Source organism: Diadema antillarum, unplaced genomic scaffold (genome assembly GCF_040938485.1).
Source record: "Diadema antillarum isolate AM-2024a unplaced genomic scaffold, OU_Dant_1.0 seq00000503_RagTag, whole genome shotgun sequence".
NCBI classification, from domain to species: Eukaryota; Metazoa; Echinodermata; class Echinoidea; order Diadematoida; family Diadematidae; genus Diadema; species Diadema antillarum.
Genome location: NW_027271460.1, coordinates 79,314 through 98,611, shown reverse-complemented (window position 1 = coordinate 98,611; position 19,298 = coordinate 79,314). Strand labels below are relative to the sequence as shown.

Here is a 19,298-nt window from a genome sequence, read left to right as displayed (position 1 = left end):
TTTTGATACCAATATTGCAAAATATTGCTCTAGATGTACAGCTGTACTGTACAGTTTATGCAAGACATTTGCACAATAAAATACTCATTGTCTTAAGGGCAGATTAGTCTGTAGACTCTAAACCCTTCAATACTTGAACAGTGTACTGTAGGTTCCATGTATTAAAATGTCAAACTTTGGGGTTCTGAAGGAAACAATGATTTTCATACTATTTTACATCTAGATCATGTACATGTACATTGTATCTCATGTGTACTAACACTTCTAATTCTATCAATACCAAGGCTGGCACTAGAACCACAAAATTTAACATTACAGACATCCATTCATCAAAACCCATTACTATGGCCAATCTTTCTTCTCTTTTCTGGACATGCTTGCCTTTTTTTAACATTTCCATGAAGTGTGCATATCAAGTTGATGTGAAATATATTATTTCAATTGGTTATGAGAGGGGTGAATTGTGACTTTATGATGATGAGCACCAACCTGTTGACTAGATATTGCTCATGACTAGAGGAATGGGTCATACTGATGTGTGAGAAATGAGTCATCTTGTCATTTTATGTACTGGATGTTGGGTGAGTCAGCACAGAAACTACACACCTCCTTCTCTGCAGCACAGCATGCAGCAAAAATTTATTACAATTTGCAAAATGCCACTCTAGTCACCAAGGAAGAGCTACGGCCCAGCTACAGTATTAGTCTTCCTAGTTACAACCTGCCTAGATGTAAATTTTACACTGCATCATTGCATTTATAAACTTGCATCTTGGTGGAGAAAAAAAATAGGGTAGGCTTACAAATTCAGTTTTGTGTGATTACAATTTTAGTACTCTCTACACAGATATCATCAACATACAAGTATGATGTAAGCCTGCATCATGAGAGGAGCACCTAGTCTAATCTTTCATACAATGCCTAAAACATGACTGCATGTTATACCTTAAGACTACCACTTCTCTGGTTATGAAGGGACATTAAGAGGCACTACTAGTGCCCTGCTGTCATTTCCAAGTTCAGCATGAAATTCCTCCAAGCATACTTGTCCCCCATGTTTTCACAACCCTGCTGCACACAGTGATGACCTACACATAGTCTCACTCCCAGCTGTCTCCAAGGAATAATGCATTGTGAACTCACTACTCTTCCATAACAAAACTTAATTTGCCAGAGTACTGAAAGAAAACTGTTGACCCAGATCAAAATGCTTTCCAGATTGACAGGAAAGTGTGAACAGAAAGCTTGTTGATGGGTTGGGTTGAAATCTAGATTGAAGCATACATGCATTGTGAAATAGCGATCAGCCAAAACTACCGGTAGTCATATTGATAACATAAGCATTTTTCTTTATAATGAGAACATTTTTGACATAGGATGTGTCATAGGTATGATGACAATTGCAGAAAACATTTATCTTATTATTGTCTTCGATACTCACAGGTTTCATGTGATTCACTCTATTTTCTTTTTAAATCTATTTCACACAATATGGAGGGATCCATCGCAACAAATTTCATCTTAGTAGTTTATACAGTATGGTACCAAATAATACAAGTATCGAAACTGTGATATGGTCACACTGATTGATGTGACTGTCATGGGTATACAGGGATCCCAACCTTGTAAATAGCATTTGTACTCTGAGGGCTGAAGAGGCATAGTTTTAATGGAAAACATTATTTTTATGTTTCCTGCAATAGACATACATGTGTAGATATCATATACGATTTAAGAAAAAACAGTATTTTCCATGAAAACAGCAGTATCTTTTGGTAAAAAGTAATACAAAAAAAGGTAACAGTTGGCATCTCTGGTGATTCATGTACCTCAACAATACACACTTCATATTACACCTTTTTTTTTTTAAAGTATCAGCTTCTTTGTTTTAATATCATGGTATGCAAATTATAGATAGGCCAAACTAATCACAGAAACACAGAAACCATTTATGGTTTAGTTATTAAGGTTCCTAGAGATGCCCTCTTTGGGATTTGTTGAAATCCACAAAAAGATAAGTCATAACTTGGCTATTAGTCTAGATTCAAACATTACTTTTTTGTAAACTCCGATTCAGATAATGTACTGCATAAATTTATCAACATGAGTACCCCCCCAAAAAGAAATAATAATAATAATGTATAAACACATGACGACAGAAAATGCTTCATAATACAGTCATTTTCAGCTTATCAGCATTCAAATTTCTGTTGGCCCCTCATATAAGACTAGATCAACTACACAGGTGGCAGATATTCTCTTTTAAAGTCATATTGGGGAATGGGAATAACATTGACTGACTGACAATCATTGACAGTAAGTCGAGTGAGGAGCATGGGCCATCATCGACACATCCAAATCATGGCATACAACCTGTCTTCTCAGTGCCAAGAATGTACATCTGATATGTGGCAAGTGAACTTGGGGCCAACCCAGGCTGATTGATCCGGCCCTTTTTCAACCCCTTGCTCCATTTACAAATATAGCCTAACAGCTTGGTTTTAATATCAACATCCCTTCTAAGTCTTGATAACTCTTTTTATTGTGTATTATTGTGTAAAAGTGCAACTACACTACTGGCTTGATACACGATATGAAAGAAAGATCCCTCATGGACAGTCTCAAGTATTAGAAGTTTGATTCCAATCTATGGTCAAGCTGATTGTACTGCAAAACACAATATATTCGCGGCATGAAAATTTTGCGAATTGGAGCCGATGGCCTTTCTCGCAGCATGAAATTTTCGCGACTTGCCACTGGCATCCAATGCATACTGTGTAGGCAAGAACTTTCACGTGCATTTTAATTGCCGCTCGCGAAATTCGCGAAATTAAAATGCATGCGAACATTCCTCGTTTTACAGTAACAGATGGGTAAAATCCAACAAACAATTGTAAAAGTTTCATCACAATTAGACAAATGAAATGAAAAATGTGAGAAATTGTAAAGTTTAACTTGTTTTCACAGGCCAGTGATATTGCATATCATATGTGACCCTGCACCTCAAAACAAACAAAAAGTCGCCAGACATGAATTTTTAGTTAAGACCATATTCTGAAAGAGCAGACTTTAAGCTTTAAAATAATGTATAACTCAAATCAAATGGACTCTCCTAACCTATCTAAATATTGGAAAGATTGCACAAACTCAGGAAAAGTGTGAACTGAGAAAAGAGGCTCTGAAGTACAGTGTCTATTCAAGCGCTTAATCTTTACCAAACCGTGCTGGCTGTGTGATGAATGGGACAAAAAACAGGAAGTAAACCACCAGAGTAACAACAATGAAGGGATTATCAGATTAAACTGAAATTAAGCATGCCTCATTAACACATTCTGTCCATAATTAATGCCAACTTTCAAAGCAGTAGCACTATCCTTTCAAAAGTTATTAGAGTTGAAAGTGAAGAGTGTGGACAAGGTTTTTCAGAAATGAAAAAGGGATTCTAAAGACACACCTAATCACACTATTCTACCAATAATGTTCGAGATAAACTGCTAAAAAAAGCACACTTTCCTGCCCGTTTTATGATATCAAATTTTAGCATAATGTAAAAGAAGACCCGCTCTTTCAGAAAATATGAAAAAGTCAAGTTCTGCTAGGTTGACTCATTTCACTTATTTTCAGTCCTCACGCAAAATCAGTGTGTGCCACTTTATGTTCGTTTTGAGGTGCATGGTCACATATGTAAATTTATGCAAATTAGACATGATGTCACATCTTCAAAATTCTTTTATTGGTTTGTACACAAAAGCGGTTACAAAAATCATTCAACATAATCATTAGGCAACTGCAACCCCTGAAAGTTATCACAGTTTGGTTGGAGTCAAAGGGGGCGTGAGTTTTCAATCTCATCAGAATCATTGCCACTGGCAAAATTGTGATTTTGCCTCTAAGGATCGAAAGCTCAGGCCCTCTTTGACTACATATTTCTCCACTGGCTTGCCACTATAGGATGAGCAGCTTTCAGCAGCTTTATTTGCTATCACCATTTGGTTATCACAACATTTACAGTTAATTTGTTGCAAAGGATGTAAATTTTCCTCTGTGATGATATGTACAAACAGGAAAATAATCCACATTTTTGTGGAAGTCAATGAAAGACTTGTGAGGTGTTGGCATCACCTTGCCTACAGTGTAATTTGCACAAGAGCTTGCAACCAATATTGTTCCCCTAAAAAATATGCAGTTTTCATCTCTATATGTTTCATGTCAAGGATACTTGTAGTTCTACCTTTTGTAAACTTACTTGATACAGGATTTAATAAAGCTGGCTTGTACTTAAAAATTACAACAATAAATTGCAATCACAAATACACTACAAACCTGTGCAGTACTGTGAAATGTAAGCAGCTAATAAATGTTTTGATATTTTCTTTGAATGCTTTTTAAATAGACATAATGTAGTCCTGTGAGAGTATGAAGAGATCTTAATATCAAGTGTGGTTTATAATAATTGTGCTCGTCACACACACTTGATAAAGCTATGATGGTTTACAACTCTTGTCTTGTGGTGATGATGAACAACATGACTACCACAAGACAAGAGTCAATCATTTTTTATACTTTTCAGGATTCTTCAACAATTACATGTAAGTGTTACTACAATTAAATATCTTAAATTTAATTGATATTTGTGGATAGGTTTTCTGCTTGGAAAATGTCTTTAAAAGTTGATTAATTGACATTATGAAGAAAATAACGATATGGATGCAAAATTCAGAAAATAAACAAAGCAAATGATAATACAGTGGACTCCCATTATAACAAAGTCCTCAGGACTGGCAGTTTTCGTTCATTACAGATATCCAAATTCTGTAATAATAAACGAACAAATAAAGAGTAAACAATAAAAAAAACATAGAGCACATACTGTTGCGGCCTGAATTTTTACTCCGTTGTAACCACAATTTCGTTATAACTGTGTTCGTATGGGAGTGTACACTGTAATTCCACAAATTGTAGCAAGAGTCTCAAAGAGAACAACTCATGATGTCTGGATCATGTGACCATGCTGTAATGTGATCATGTGACTGTGTTGTAAGCAGAGGGGTTAGGTTTGTACCTCTGCAAATGTCAGACCAACATACTAAGAGGGTTGTGTGTCGATGAGGAGGTTGACTCCTCATATGTACAAAGTGTAAGAATGATGCCAGTATGAAAAAGCTTCACCCAGTACATTATGTACAGTACATGACCTGTCATCCTTAGCCTTCCCATGATTCCAAGGCAAAATGAAGGTTGACACATGACTTTCAACAATACACTGATACTCTTTCAACTCATCACCATACTGGTATTTGATTTTTGCAAATTTGGCAAGTTCACCAATATTTGCATACAATTGTAGTAAACATCTTGCAAAAAAAAAAAAAAATGCCTCCTGTGACATGAATGCCATGGTACACTCAACCATCTCGAAGGAGGGAAAGTGTTATAATCCGGTACTCTTGTATCATAAAAAAGGATAATACTGACTCTCTCATTGCACATTGTATTTTTCAATTGTAATTCACCTGAAATCGTCTTTCATGCTCTATTATAAGGTGCATACAGTATACAGTACGTAATTTCTTTTGAAGGTTCTCCTGTGTGAATGAGTTTGAAGTGATAAGAAGTGGCAATACATTAAATATTGTACATGTGTATCTCCATTTAATAAGGAATTTTCTTTGTGAAAGTTTCGGACAGTAGAGATCCAATGGTATACTTTATTACAGCACATGTTTGGAAATGTTCTGATTAAAAAAAAAAAAAAATGTTTCTCTCTATACTTTGTTCTTGAGCCTGAAGTATTCCTCAAGACTGAGAAACAATCAAGTGTAGGGTGAGTGGATCCCATTGAGGAGGGGAAATATTTGATCATATTCACCAACACTTGGCAAAGCTGTGTGACTGATGTGTGTTGTTTCAAGATACGTGATCGGTGATCGATCAGAGCAAAATTTGTTGACTCTTGTCAGGAAGTATTTACAGAGTGCACAGATCAGAGTTTGTATGCATTCTGCCAATTTTGGGTTATACCATAGAAGGTACAATGCAAACAGACCTGGTTTGGGTGAAATCACTGCAATCACTCCAAAAGATCATCAAATGCTGAAGCAAACTGCTTGAGTTTGAATTTCTCCCACTCAAGATGTACAGTATTTTTTCCCCGCGGACTTAAGATTTAGCATTCTCCCGCCCAACATTACTTTTGTCACATACATGTATGTCTAAAAACAAGGCTAAGATAGCATTATAGAGTAACTCCACCCCTGGAGCTTCCAGTGCCATTCAGGGGGCCCTAGTCCCTGGCTGTGAGGGACGTTGGGCCTCCAACCATGCTCATGATGTGCACTATGCATAGGGCCTACACAATGTTGTGCCCATGTTCGCCCAATAATAATTATTTTTCAATATGAAATTATACGTTTGGCATAAAATATTGTAATACATGCAATATTTTACATTTATCAAAAAGAGAATTCTTTTGTGACAATTTTCAATTCATCCTCTTCAAAATGCTGCATAGCATGATTTTTACTTGTAAAAACTAGAAATATGATATTTTAAACTAATTTCCAAAAACTGAAGTGGGCCAAGAACAAGAAATGTTTGAAATACCCTCAGCAGTGTAGGGATTAAACATACAGTGTTGTATGGGAACAGCAGAATTAGCCACAGTGTGTCAATCAGACTGTCATCCATGCCCAAAATGTGTTAGCGTCTACATTGTAGTTGCACAGAGTTTTAAGAAGTCTTCAAGTTCAGGGATCAACTCAGTAATCAGTAGCACAGAAGTGCGTAAAATGTTGTTTTCCTTGAAAGCATTTTGTGAAAAATTGGGGTTTCTGTGAAGAATGTTGCATGGCTTCAGTCTATCACAAGACATGTTGTGACAGCAGTGGCATGTACATGTATGCACAATGTACCGCGCTGTGGGTTTGTTACAGAGGTCAGTGAGTGGTCTACGGTTGTACTCTCTGGTATTGGGAAATCAGGTACACCGCTTCAATGGGTACGAAATGCTCTGCCCTACTGTACACAACCTGAATATGGAGACTCTATCAAAAAAGTCTATAATTCTCTTCTTTAATTCTTTTTCCTCACAAAACCCACTTTCACTGTCACCACTACACTGTAGAGTCAATCTGAAATTCAGTTCAAGTTTAAGATGCACAAAATAAGCTGTCAAATGAAATCAAATGTACTCATCTCATGCTCATGGAAGCTACCGGTATCTGGCTGACCATGCACTTAGTTTATGCTCCTTGCAGTACAAAAAGCTCTCTACTTCATATATTATTCCAAAAAAAGATAGCTTTTCCATGCATTTTGTGTCTGAGAATAAGATGTTAAATATCTTCTATACAATTCATTGCATCCTCAGCAATTCTACACAGCCGCCATCAAAACTTACTGAATGTCCCATTGACAACAGCAGACACCTGAGTGAAACTCACAGTGAAAAGAAAACATCCACTCACATTTGAATAGGCCAGGTGGTACAATGTACATAGTACACATGTAGAACACAGACACAGGGGTACATTGATTTAACCCACTGGTCAGTGAAAAATCTCTCTGGGCTAATGCAAAATGAAGTGTGCCCAGATCGATATTTCTATCACAGCGTTAAACATCCAAGGCATTGATTCCCAACATCACCCTACCATTGTATTGTACGTATGACTGAGACAGGAAGTGGGAACCAACAATAATAAACAATGACTGCAACACTGGGCAGGTTTGTAATGTCTGCGCATGATGAATGGAAGTCAATCAATGCATTTCATGTAACAGAAGTCAAAAAGTTTTAAGACAAAGACTCATTTAAGAAGAGATATTACATTGCAGAAATAGCATTTTCAATGAAAGGAGCAACATGTTATTGTTAATGACGGTCACAGTCTGACAGTGGGCCTATCATTGTGTAGCATAAAAGCCCTCCTTGTTCACATCCTACATTACATCTATGACTTGACACTGAGTATACTGTAAAACCAGAAATTTCCATGCACATGAAACTTTCAAGAATTTCAGGGGCCAAGATTTGCAGTAAAATGCACGCAAAGTTTTTGTGTAGTACACACAACGCACTGAATGCCATCACCAATTTGCAAAAGTTTTATGCTGCAAAAAAGGCTGTCGACTCTAATTCACGAAAGTTTCATGCCTCGTATGTTCCTCATCTTTACAGTATGGCTGTTACAAAATAGATGTACTTACAATGTACAATTGTATAATGACCTTTAATACTCATGCTCTGACAAATCTGACAACACTTTACTTGAACAAACAGAATCTCTTTTTTTTTTCTTCTTCTTCTACTTGTCTCTTCTTTTTCTTCTTCTTTGGAGCAGACAAAAAGCATCACAAGTGTATAATGCAGAGAATATGCTCAGTGCTCAATGTTACTAAAAGCCATACAAATGTGTGGTTGATAATATGTGCAGTATAAACTTTGAAAGGACAGTCGGTAAATTGAGTGGATTCATACATAATTTGGAAGAGTGAAGTAAGGGGGATACACATCAAGAAAGCAGTACGCTGTGTGACTAATACATGAATCTGTCTGTGTGACTGATACTTGGATCATTCAGGTCTTGCTGTGTGTTGAGACACATAGAATTCATGACCATGCGTATGAGAGCGAATAAGACTAGTCAATTACTTGGCTAGTATAAACTTGCATATTTTTCCTATTAAATCAAATAAAATCAAATGAAGTCAACAGTATTCCATCTGTCATGTTTGTGACATTTTTGCATTTCATCTAGTCTTCAAATTCTTTGGAGAATAAGAAAGTAGGTGACTGTACCAGGACTTAATATTTTAAGCTTCTTCATTTGACTAAATTTCACTTTAAAAGATACAAAAGAACATGCCATCATGCAAGTGGTCCTATATTGATATTTGCACAAAGTTTACATAAAATCAACATTTAGACCAATTGTCATCTAATATGACTGAATAATTGGTGCAATGTGAACTGTGTGTGTACTTCCCGAATGGTCTACATTTATACACATTAATTTTTGTTAAATACAGAAGGACTTTGTCAACCCAGATTGTACAATGGTGGAAACAACTTAGTATGAATTGGCAATTACTCATTTCAAGAGAGAGGAAACTACGGCTTAAAGATACAAATGTGCAAAAGTACAAGTCAGAAAACTTGTGGAAAATATTTTTAGACCTCATACTACCAGCCATCACAAAGTGCTCAGACATTTTCAACACAGATAGCAAATGAAGACATTGCTTTTGCTTCTACTCACACTGAAACAAACAAACAAACACACACACACACACACACACACACACACACACACACACACACACATACCACATTTGCCACAATGAATCTGTGATATGAAGCAGAACTGCAAAAAGAGCTCTCTATGTGTCACTGATGAAGGAGCATCCATAGATGGTGATGCCTGCGTCCCTTTAAGGTGCAAATATGTTAACGACCTGATCAGCCCTCTGTGAAAACAAGTATCCTACAAGGATAGTCTCACCATGGAGCTATGTACATGTGTGTAGTACTCACTTATTAAAACTTTATATAGGGAAGTAAAAAGCATATCAACAAACAAACAGTCAAATACACAGCAGGAGCGACACACCAACTGTGCTGCAAATCTGAGAAGAGTACAATCCATTAGCAGACTGTCACAGAAAATATCACAATGGTGTACATTTGAAATGCAGTCAGAGAAATTTACAAATACATGTGTAGGTCTCAAAATACAAGTAATGAACATGTACCTTGGATGACGTTTTTATACATGTAGTGTCATTTTGATTTTTTTTTTTTTACATGTATTTCTTACATGAATTTGTGCAAAGACATTTCAATAACACATGGACTGCAACATAAACCTCTACCCGACACATGGACTGTCCATGACCATCCCCATACGAAATCAACTCCATTACCATGGCAACCCTTATTTGTGTGTGTGTGTGCAGTGGCAGGTCCAGAGGGGGCGCTTCGGGGGCGCGCCCCCTCTTTATCTTTGGTTAAAACAAAAGAAATAAAACGAAAAAAATGGGGGGGGGGGGTTGCGTGCGCCCCCCTTCAATTTTGCAAAGGTGCCTCCCCTTTACAGAGTTCCTGGATCCGCCCCTGGTGTGCGTGTGTGTGTGTGTGTGTACGTGTGTACATGCTCTGTTGCAGGCTAGCAGAGATGCCAAGTTCAAAAAACTTTTATGAGTGAGATTTTCATGACTCGGCGTTTCGGCGCTCGCGCGCATGCGCACGCGAACGAGGAGGGTGTCACCCCTCCCATGGTAGGGAGCTTTTTTGAATTATTAGCTCTTAATGATGCGATCTGGTGCATACTTAAGTGACTATTTTTTACTAATTTTGAAAGACAAAAGGGAAATATACCTTGAATTGCAACTATCACTTGAATCCTTTGAGCTATGCTCCTTATTTTTGGCACAAATTGCAGACTTCACCCGATGCGTGAGAAAAATGGGTGCCCTGCGTGAGATCGTGAGACAGGCCCTAAATGCTTGAGTCTCACGCAGAATGCGTGAGACTTGGTAGCTCTGGGCTAGGGGCATGTACAGTACATCCATGTTCCTTTGCCTTGTTCATATCATTCCTGTACTACCCTACTACCCCGTGCAAATACATCACATTACAGTGTATAGTGTTATTACAATGTAGATACATACTCGTGAGTATGCTCTTTTCTGAGTGTATGATTGTGCTCTCCTTGGTTACTTTATGAGAGTAACGTGATACTCAGGAAAGGTAGAAATCATAATTTATGTTTATACTGCCTGAATTCATGGAAGTTTGAATAGATTGTCATTGTAATCAAGCTTTCTGTTTTTTTCTTTTCTTTTCTCAGTTCTTGATACAGCAGGCCAGGAGGAGTTCTCTGCTATGAGGGAGCAATACATGAGGACAGGAGATGGTTTCCTATTAGTCTATTCAGTGACAGACAGGGCCAGCTATGACAACATGAAGTCCTTCCATACACAGATACTCAGGGTCAAAGACAAGTGAGTCAGTCATGAGTGCAGTTCACACAGACAAAATACTGTAAAAGTGGAATTTTTGCCGTGTTGAAATTTACGCGCATTTCGCGCAACCAGAAACTAACGCGAAAATAAAAGCATGCAAATATTTTTGCTTGCCATATGTTCCAGTAGTTGATATCTTGATTCTGCGGAATTGAAAACACGCGAAACTCTGCTTACCCAGCTGGGCGTGAAAAATTAGTCGCGTGAAAATATCCACTTTTACAGTAGTGAGATGTAGATCATGATCCAAATACTGAGATATTTTGGATTTTTGTCAAGATGGACAGAAATAATACGCTAATTGTAGGTTGCAATAATTTGTCAACCAAACTGTGTATGCCCGAAATCAGCCAAAATTGGACCCTTGCTTTATTTTTATGAACTGTTGTAATGTATGTTTTGAATGATGGGATTAAAGATCTCAAGCTTTTTTTGCTCCAGCATTCACTGACTGGCATAGAGTACAATGTACAATTATTGTGCTATTTATTTAACTATTGCTCTATTTCATAAATTATTTTGATAATTCTGAAATAACTGCAAGATAATAAGGATTTGCATTGCAATGCGGATGGTGCTTTTAGGGAGATTTTTATGTCCACACAGCCAAAAATCTGAAGATTTGGATTGCGATACAAATCCCAAGATATGTGTCCTGCTAATTCATGTCAGTGTGAATCTTACTATGGTCCTAATAACCTGTCCCTGTGTTTGCTCTGGTCCTGCCTCAGTCTATTCTCTAACTCCTGTTCCTCTGTCGACTTCCTCTTTAATCCCACCTCTCTACACGTTCTTGCCTCTCTTCCCATCTAAACCAGGGCTCTCCTCCTCCCTGTCCCCTGCCTTTCCCCTCCCCTGCCCCCTCTCCTGTCCCCTCCCCTGTCCCCTCCCCTGCCCCCTCTCCTGTCCCCTCCCCTGTCAATCCTCCCTGCCCATCCCTCATCACACCCTTAGCTCAGTCAAACTATAACCTGACAAGCAGAGAAAGGGAGGGGGAGAGATTTCTCAGGTGGAATCATGGTACTGGTTCATTCTGCCTGCAATGATGTCATCAAAAAGAGAAATACATGTTATGTAGATCATTACAAATACACACGTTGTGTGCTAGTATGTAGTAGGCCAAGAAGAAAATGATACAGCTATGGAAGAAGCCACTGTGTAGCTCCACTCTGACAAAGGCACCACACTATCCAGCATAGCCTCCTTTCCTTCTCATGTCACAACTACAACGTATGGGAATAAGGGGGAAAACAGTCAATTATCTTCAGAGCGGATTTGATCAATCCAGGAAATGATTCCTTTTGTAGACAAACGGTTATTGACATTGGAAGTTTTGACTTGACAGATACATGGGTGTGTGAAAATCTATGTAGCAGATCATTTGACTTTAAATTATGACTAACAGGAAAAACAACAACACTTTGTAGGTGTAATAAAGTGTTCTTTATAATATAGAAAAGTAAATGCAATGAATACCGTTTCAGTCTTTCTCCATGAAACCAGAACTAATGTAAAACCAAATTGTCCACAAACAGACATGGGTATTGTTATTTTATTTTCAGTAAACAGAGAGAGAGAAAGAGAGAAAAAGACCTTTCGTTTTCAGTTTGATCCTCAGTTCAGGACTTTAACTTTGATGACCCAAATTTATCTTTGAGGAACGACATGCTCAGTTTGGAAAGTCAGAGTTTAAGATGTCATACTATCTGAAATTATGTGCATCATATTTTGCCATCACCCATGAATGTAAATGGAATTAGTGAAATGAGTTGAATTTGTTCCATGTGTACTAATTTCCTAGTAAAGTAGGTTTTTAAATGAATTATGTTCTATGTCCTCTTAATAAAAGCTTACATAGGGTACTTGATTTTTCCCAACAAACATTTTTGTGCATACCACACTGACTTTCTGTTTTTTAGAAGAATAAAATGAAAGATAAAAATTAAAGACATCTCCCTGGTGCTCATTTTTTTTTCACTGTAAAAAATGAAATTTTCCAGTTTGTGCATGGTATTTTAATGTGGAGTAATATAGTATCTCTGTCTAGTGCAATCTCACCATCACAAAGGCTGGTTTCAATAGCTATTCACAAAGCCAGGTGGAGATGCAGCTGTATTACCCTTTCACTCTTCACTTGCATTCTTCAATGTGGTGATCAAATCCTTTCATACATCAACGTGTGTCTCTTCACAGCTTGCACATGAGGCAGATTGAGCTTGATAGAAGATTGTAGTGGTCTGTTTGAACCACCCTACATCTCAAACTCCATTTTCTCACCTTTTGAGACCGTTTGCTATTTGTGCTCTTTATTTCTTTCTCTCATGCTTATGTCAGACACACATGGTATCTTTGTCTTCCCCTTATAGATTTATAGCTCTTCTTCTTTTGCTCCTAAGAAAATCCCTCTTCCTTTTTCTCATTGTTCAGTTCAAGCTGTTGATCATTTCAAGCTATTGATCATTTCATGGTATTGGTCATTTCATGCTAGCTATTGATCTTATTAAGCTATACATCATTTCATGCTATTTATAATTTCAAGCTATTGATCATGCTTTCTTCTGCATCTCCCTCCTGACAGAGACTCGTATCCCATGATCCTTGTGGCCAATAAGGTGGATCTCGTTCATCAGCGCAAGGTGACAGAAGAGGAGGGAAAGACTCTAGCAGGAGAACTAGGGGTGAGTGAGTACCTTGTGAAGGGTGCCTGTGGCCATGGGGTGATAATGGCAAACCTTTGACTTTACATGTTGGTTTTACTCTGCCTGTAGGTTGATGACACATACAAAAGTTCACAAATCTGTAGTCACTATTACTGATTACACTGTACCTCACCATCGCTGAAGAATTTAGAGATGTAATGAATTATGTTCTGTTGCACAGAATGTAAAAAGGTGTCCTTTCACTATTTGCTTCAAAATTAGAAAGAAAAACAAAAACTAGATATCTTGACATCCCGACTAAAAGACCTGAGAAATGTATGATGAGTTTGCTGACAGTATGTTGGTAGAATGCAAACCCTTTACAATCATCTCTCCACTGATACAAAGAAACTGTACATACTACATTGTATGTTTGTTTGATGCTTTGCATATATTAAATGGATCTCCACCAATACTATGCCATCCCTTTAAATGTGTTTGGTGAAGTTTGTTCTCTAGTTCAAAATATATAAACTCATTGCTCTATCAAAACACCCATCAAAACAATACTCGCTAGGAAAATGAGGCTATATGTCATTTATTTTGTCACAATTTAGCAATATGCAAAGCCCAGATATTCTTTGTTGGAATTCTCTTAACTTGAAATTGATAAACCGGCCAATTAAAATTTATAATGATATAAGATTATAGGCTATTTGAAATTCAAATCACCATTGACCCTGCTTCATGAACTTTGCACATTGAAAAGGCTTGCCATGTACAATGTGACACTCCACCAAAGTCTTCTTCCTCACTACTCTTTCAATCCACAGGTCTTCTACATATGATCAATGATATTTGAGTATTAACTCTTAATGTGCCAGGCCCAAAACCCCTAACGTGCCAGAGGTTTTTACCTAACGCCAGAACGTTTCGAAACTGGACTGACAATGAAATTTAAAACCGCCATATCTCTGAAACTATTGACTGTTTTGAATTGAGTTCTACACAACATATATTAAGAAATGTTTGCTCTTTCGTGTCATGCAGTCAGTTTGCCACAATATCTATCTGAATCTGAAATATTGCACAAGTATTTGAAACATCAAAAAAATCATTAGACATTTTTGTGTAGTATGGAAAAAAAGAGTCAGTCTTGTTTTTTCTTCAATGGAACGCTCCCTTGACTCTGTGAGAAAGTTTTAGAGCAACATTTCCTCTTTCAAATGATAACAAAATTGCCTTCTAGAATTGTATGATTCCAAAGATACTAGCAGTTTATTTTGTCTTAGCAATTTCTCTTTCTGCCTCAGTAATTCATTCCCAAATCTGAGTCCTTTGGTCCCAGATCCTGTATTTGAAACTAAAGTAATTGTCCCGGGCCCTGGAATAGTGTCTTTTGTCCACCTGCGAAGGAAGAACCTGCTAATCCTCCTTTTGTCTACTCGGACCGCGGGCGGGCGTACTCTATTGAAATCGGCAGGCCTTTGTCCACGCGCAATTCCTATGCTAGCGTAGGGACGATTAGTGATGTTCCCCAAAACAAAAGGATGAAAGTCTTGACGGACGAACGAAAGCTGACCCTCTCTGAGGGACAAAATCAAAGCAGCTTCCCGCAGGACAGCGTCCAAGCGGAACAATGCGAGTGGAACCGCATAGACAATACACGCAGAGTCAATAGCATACACACGCGTGGTTTACCTATGAGACCTTTGATCCATACACATCTCGCAGAGGGTGCCCCCGCTGCGGATTTTCCCGATGTGAAAAAAATACATCTAGCTGAAAAATTGTGTATTTACTCAAAATTTTCCAATGTAAGCATGCTCATATTTTTAGTGGAAACGATGGCTATGCTAATCAGCTACTAGTACATATCATTGGCAGTTGCTTGGTGTAACACATTACGGTACCACAAGAACTTAAATGATCAATGCTTTTCTCGCTGTTCTTAGTCGCCGATCGGCGACCAGGGCACGTCAGGACTAAGGTCGCCGTTCGGCGACCATGGCACGTTAAGAGTTAAAAGTGTATGTGTATGTTTGTTCTGTGCTTCCATCAATACGAATGCTTTGTTATCTCTTCTGTCTGCAGCATATTCCATACATTGAAACAAGTGCAAAAGATCCTCCCAAGAATATTGATGCAGCTTTCCATGAAGTTGTGAGAGTAATCAGGTTTGTGGTTTCTGTTGTTGAATCTCATATTTACATTATTTCTGGTATGATTATATTATGTGTTTATACAGTCAATGAATACTTTTCATAAGGTAAGAATTGAAGAACAACATTAGAATTAACATTGTTAATTCCATATGTTAGTAAAAAAAAAAAAAGTACTGCTGAGTGCACAGAGTTGTGTGTTAGTTTGTAGGCAAGAACAGTTTGTATGCATTTCTCTTGTGAATTGTACCAAGAAATATATAATTTGGGAATTATTCCAAAAAATATATATAAAACCATGAAATATTTTCCTCAATTTTGAAAGCAAGTATAAATTATCAATGTCTGCAGTTACCAAGATTGTGAAAAAAAAAACCAGCTCAAAATACTGTAAAAGTGGAAATTTTCGCAGTGTTGAAATTTTTGAGCATTTCGCGCCACCAGAAACTAGCACAAAAATTAAGTATGCAAATATTTTTGCTTGCCATATGTTCCAGTACTTACTGTCTTGATTCCGCGGAATCAAAAACAAGCAAAATTCTTTTTGCTGGGCCGAGTGCGAAAAATTAGTCATGCGAAAATTTCCACTTTATAGTAGTCTTTCGTACCTTGTTCAGTACAAATTGGTTCAACAGTTTAATACATGGATATAGCTTGTTTTAGCCAGGCCTTACTCAGGCCTGTGCCTGTGCCGTAGCAGATGGTGATAATGAGGAGAATACCCAACCAATGATTTTATATTTGCGCAGTATCAAAAAAAAAGGAAAGAAAAAGACAAATGCTAATGATAGTACCAGCAAGAATGAGAGTGACATGCTATGATAATTGTAAGTTAACTGAGCAGCAATGAGATGCATACCTGACTTGCTGCCAGATAGTGTACAGTAATGTCAGTCTCATCTATTTTTGTTTCACAGAAAATTACCTGTGGATTCCAGGACAAGTAAGAGGCGGATAAGCAGGAATAGCAGAATAAGACAGACCTGTGTGTTATTGTGACCTGATGCTGGGTGAGAGGAGCAGGATGGTCAGCAGGAAGGCATCTCAAGGGTTCATACCTTATTTTGAAGACTTCAATCTTTGAAGAGACTCTGGTTTAGGTGTACAGGGCAGTATGCATGTCAAGGGATGGATCTATGTAGTCTTTAAAATAGCTGTGTGTTGTTGTATGCTGCAACAGCACAAGAGAACATGTGTGTGTGTGTGTGTGTGTGTGTTTGCTTGTCATTCATTTTCTTTTACCAGTGACATGGTAATTGAAGATGAGCTGTACATCTACTTTCCCAAAACTCTTTGAAATACCCTGAGATGGTAAATTTGTTCCAAAGTTACTAGTAGATGATTGTGATTTCTTGATTTAATACCATGAAATTACTTTCAGGTAATTGGTATCTCCTTAACAAGGGTGAATTCAAACATCTACAATGTATTTGGAAAATACTTAACATTTTCTGCCATTTGTTTGCAACATAGATGGATGGCTGATGTCACATATTTAACAAGAAAAGTGTTCTGCAAACATAGTTTACTTAATATGTGCCCATCAAACTGATTAAGCTGTGCAATGTACAACTCCCTCATTCAATATAATGAATGTCATCAATTCTAGTTTAATAAAGGCTTTTATGTTTTTAAATTTGAAGAAAAGTGTTTGGTTTTTTTTTTAAAGAAAAGTAAATTTGTATATATTGACAGGCCGTAAGTAGATCATTTTTTATGCCATTTTGTGATACTGAAGGAATGGTATGTCATGGTGTGTTCAACCAGACCAGGGGTAAATCAGTTGACATGTGTTACAAAAACAAAAATGGAGTAAGAGCCTCATGCATTGAAGGAACCAAAAGTTTGTCAATACACATGAAATGTTCATCCTCCATGGTGGTCTCAGAGGTTAAGACTCTTTACCTTCCCTCTTGTCTGTCACTGTTGAAACTCAGTAAATATTTCAAGGTTTCTTATCAAAGTATGCTGAGGGCTGCCAACTTTTGTTTTCTCTTCCACCACTTTACTTCACAATCAGCTCTTCCTTTACTTCAGCTGTCTGTCCAGGGAGGTGGGAACCTCCCTGATCTGTCCAACCTCTCCCACCAGCTCAGAATAGCCGCTGATCTTCCCATTATTGTTTGTAAGTGTACAGAGTAGCACCCCCCCCCCCCCCCCCCAGCAAGAAAACAACAAGAAACAATGAAGAGAGAGAGAGTTGAACAAGGCTACTATGCTCTGTACAGGGCTTTGAGAATCCCATTCCTTAATAGCTTCCATGGTAATGACACAAGTTTGGAAGATCTGGGTGCAGGTTATAAAAATCAAGTACCCGATATGCATTCATTGTCATACTTTGTCTCATGAGTACCAAACTAAATAGGGGAGAGTGCTTGGAAAATAACAACTTAACAAAATACATTAAAGGGATTGTATAGTTTTGGTCGAGACCTAATTTCAGGTTTCTAACATTTTTTGGTGAGATAATGAGAAACCTCTTATCAAATATGAAAGAGCATGTAATTCTATGAGGAATTCAACGTTTATTTGATGAAAATTGGTTTTGAAATGGGTGAGATATTCAAAAAAGAGCGATTCTAATAAAGTGTGGGACCCACACTTTATTATGATCGCTTTGTTTTACTTTGTTTTTGGATGTTTCAGTCATTCCAAACCCGATTTTCACCAAATAAACTTTGAATTCCTCTTAAATGGTATGCTCTGTACTATATCATAAGCGTTTTCTTGGTATCTCGTAAAAAGTTAAAAGCCCAATTCTCATCTCTACCAATACTGTACCATCCCTTTAAATTGAAGAACTCTAAAGGAGGAAAGTAAATACCTTGATTTTTCACTTCAAGGACAATAATTTCTACTGCCCTGAGTGATGATGTGTCTGGAACATGAAGAAATTTAGTCTTAATCCTGATAATTATGTGAAGTGATCAGCATAAAATATTCACTATTATATGTTATGTAACTTATTTGATTTTGTGCAGACTGTATTGGCTATCATGTCTCTGTGAAGCTGCCATTGCATCCATAGCCTAAGGAAGAGGAAACATTTAACTTGCTTTATGGACAGCCTACCATGGGGTATACTATCATTCTCAATGAGCATTGTGGTCATTCATTTTCATTAGGATGGTGTTAAACGGTCAATTACAAAATACAATGCAGCTGAAGTTGATTATTTCAACTGAAGTCCACTTATGTGAGGTTAGCTTTACAGAAAAAAAACAAACCACCAAACGCACGAGATTTTGAAGAATTATGATACCATTTGAAATATGATAGAGTCTGAATATCATCTTCCTTTCCTTGCTGTTAAAATGATATGTATGTATGTTGTTTGACTGCTTCTTATGACAACCTTCAGTTATATTTATAATCTCAAAACATTCATGCATATATTAGTTGAGGACAGAGCTGTTGTTTGTCAGGCACCGATCATAGATGTGTGTTTGGTCGTTGCTGTGGATTGGCTTTT

The 19,298-nt window shown here is 37.5% G+C and overlaps 1 protein-coding gene across 3 annotated transcripts in view; it reads left to right on the top strand.

The window, feature by feature from the left end:
- LOC139733913 (ras-related protein M-Ras-like) overlaps nucleotides 1–18,983 on the top strand; it is a 44,618-nt gene extending 25,635 nt beyond the window's left edge. For all 3 annotated transcript variants that reach the window (XM_071644721.1, XM_071644723.1, XM_071644722.1), the window contains 4 exons: nucleotides 10,851–11,004; nucleotides 13,604–13,703; nucleotides 15,759–15,841; nucleotides 16,744–18,983. In XM_071644721.1, coding sequence (XP_071500822.1) covers nucleotides 10,851–11,004; nucleotides 13,604–13,703; nucleotides 15,759–15,841; nucleotides 16,744–16,825 — 419 coding nt within the window. In that variant the 3' untranslated portion in view covers nucleotides 16,826–18,983. The remainder of the gene's footprint in view (nucleotides 1–10,850; nucleotides 11,005–13,603; nucleotides 13,704–15,758; nucleotides 15,842–16,743) is intronic.
- The last annotated feature ends 315 nt before the right edge of the window (nucleotides 18,984–19,298 follow it).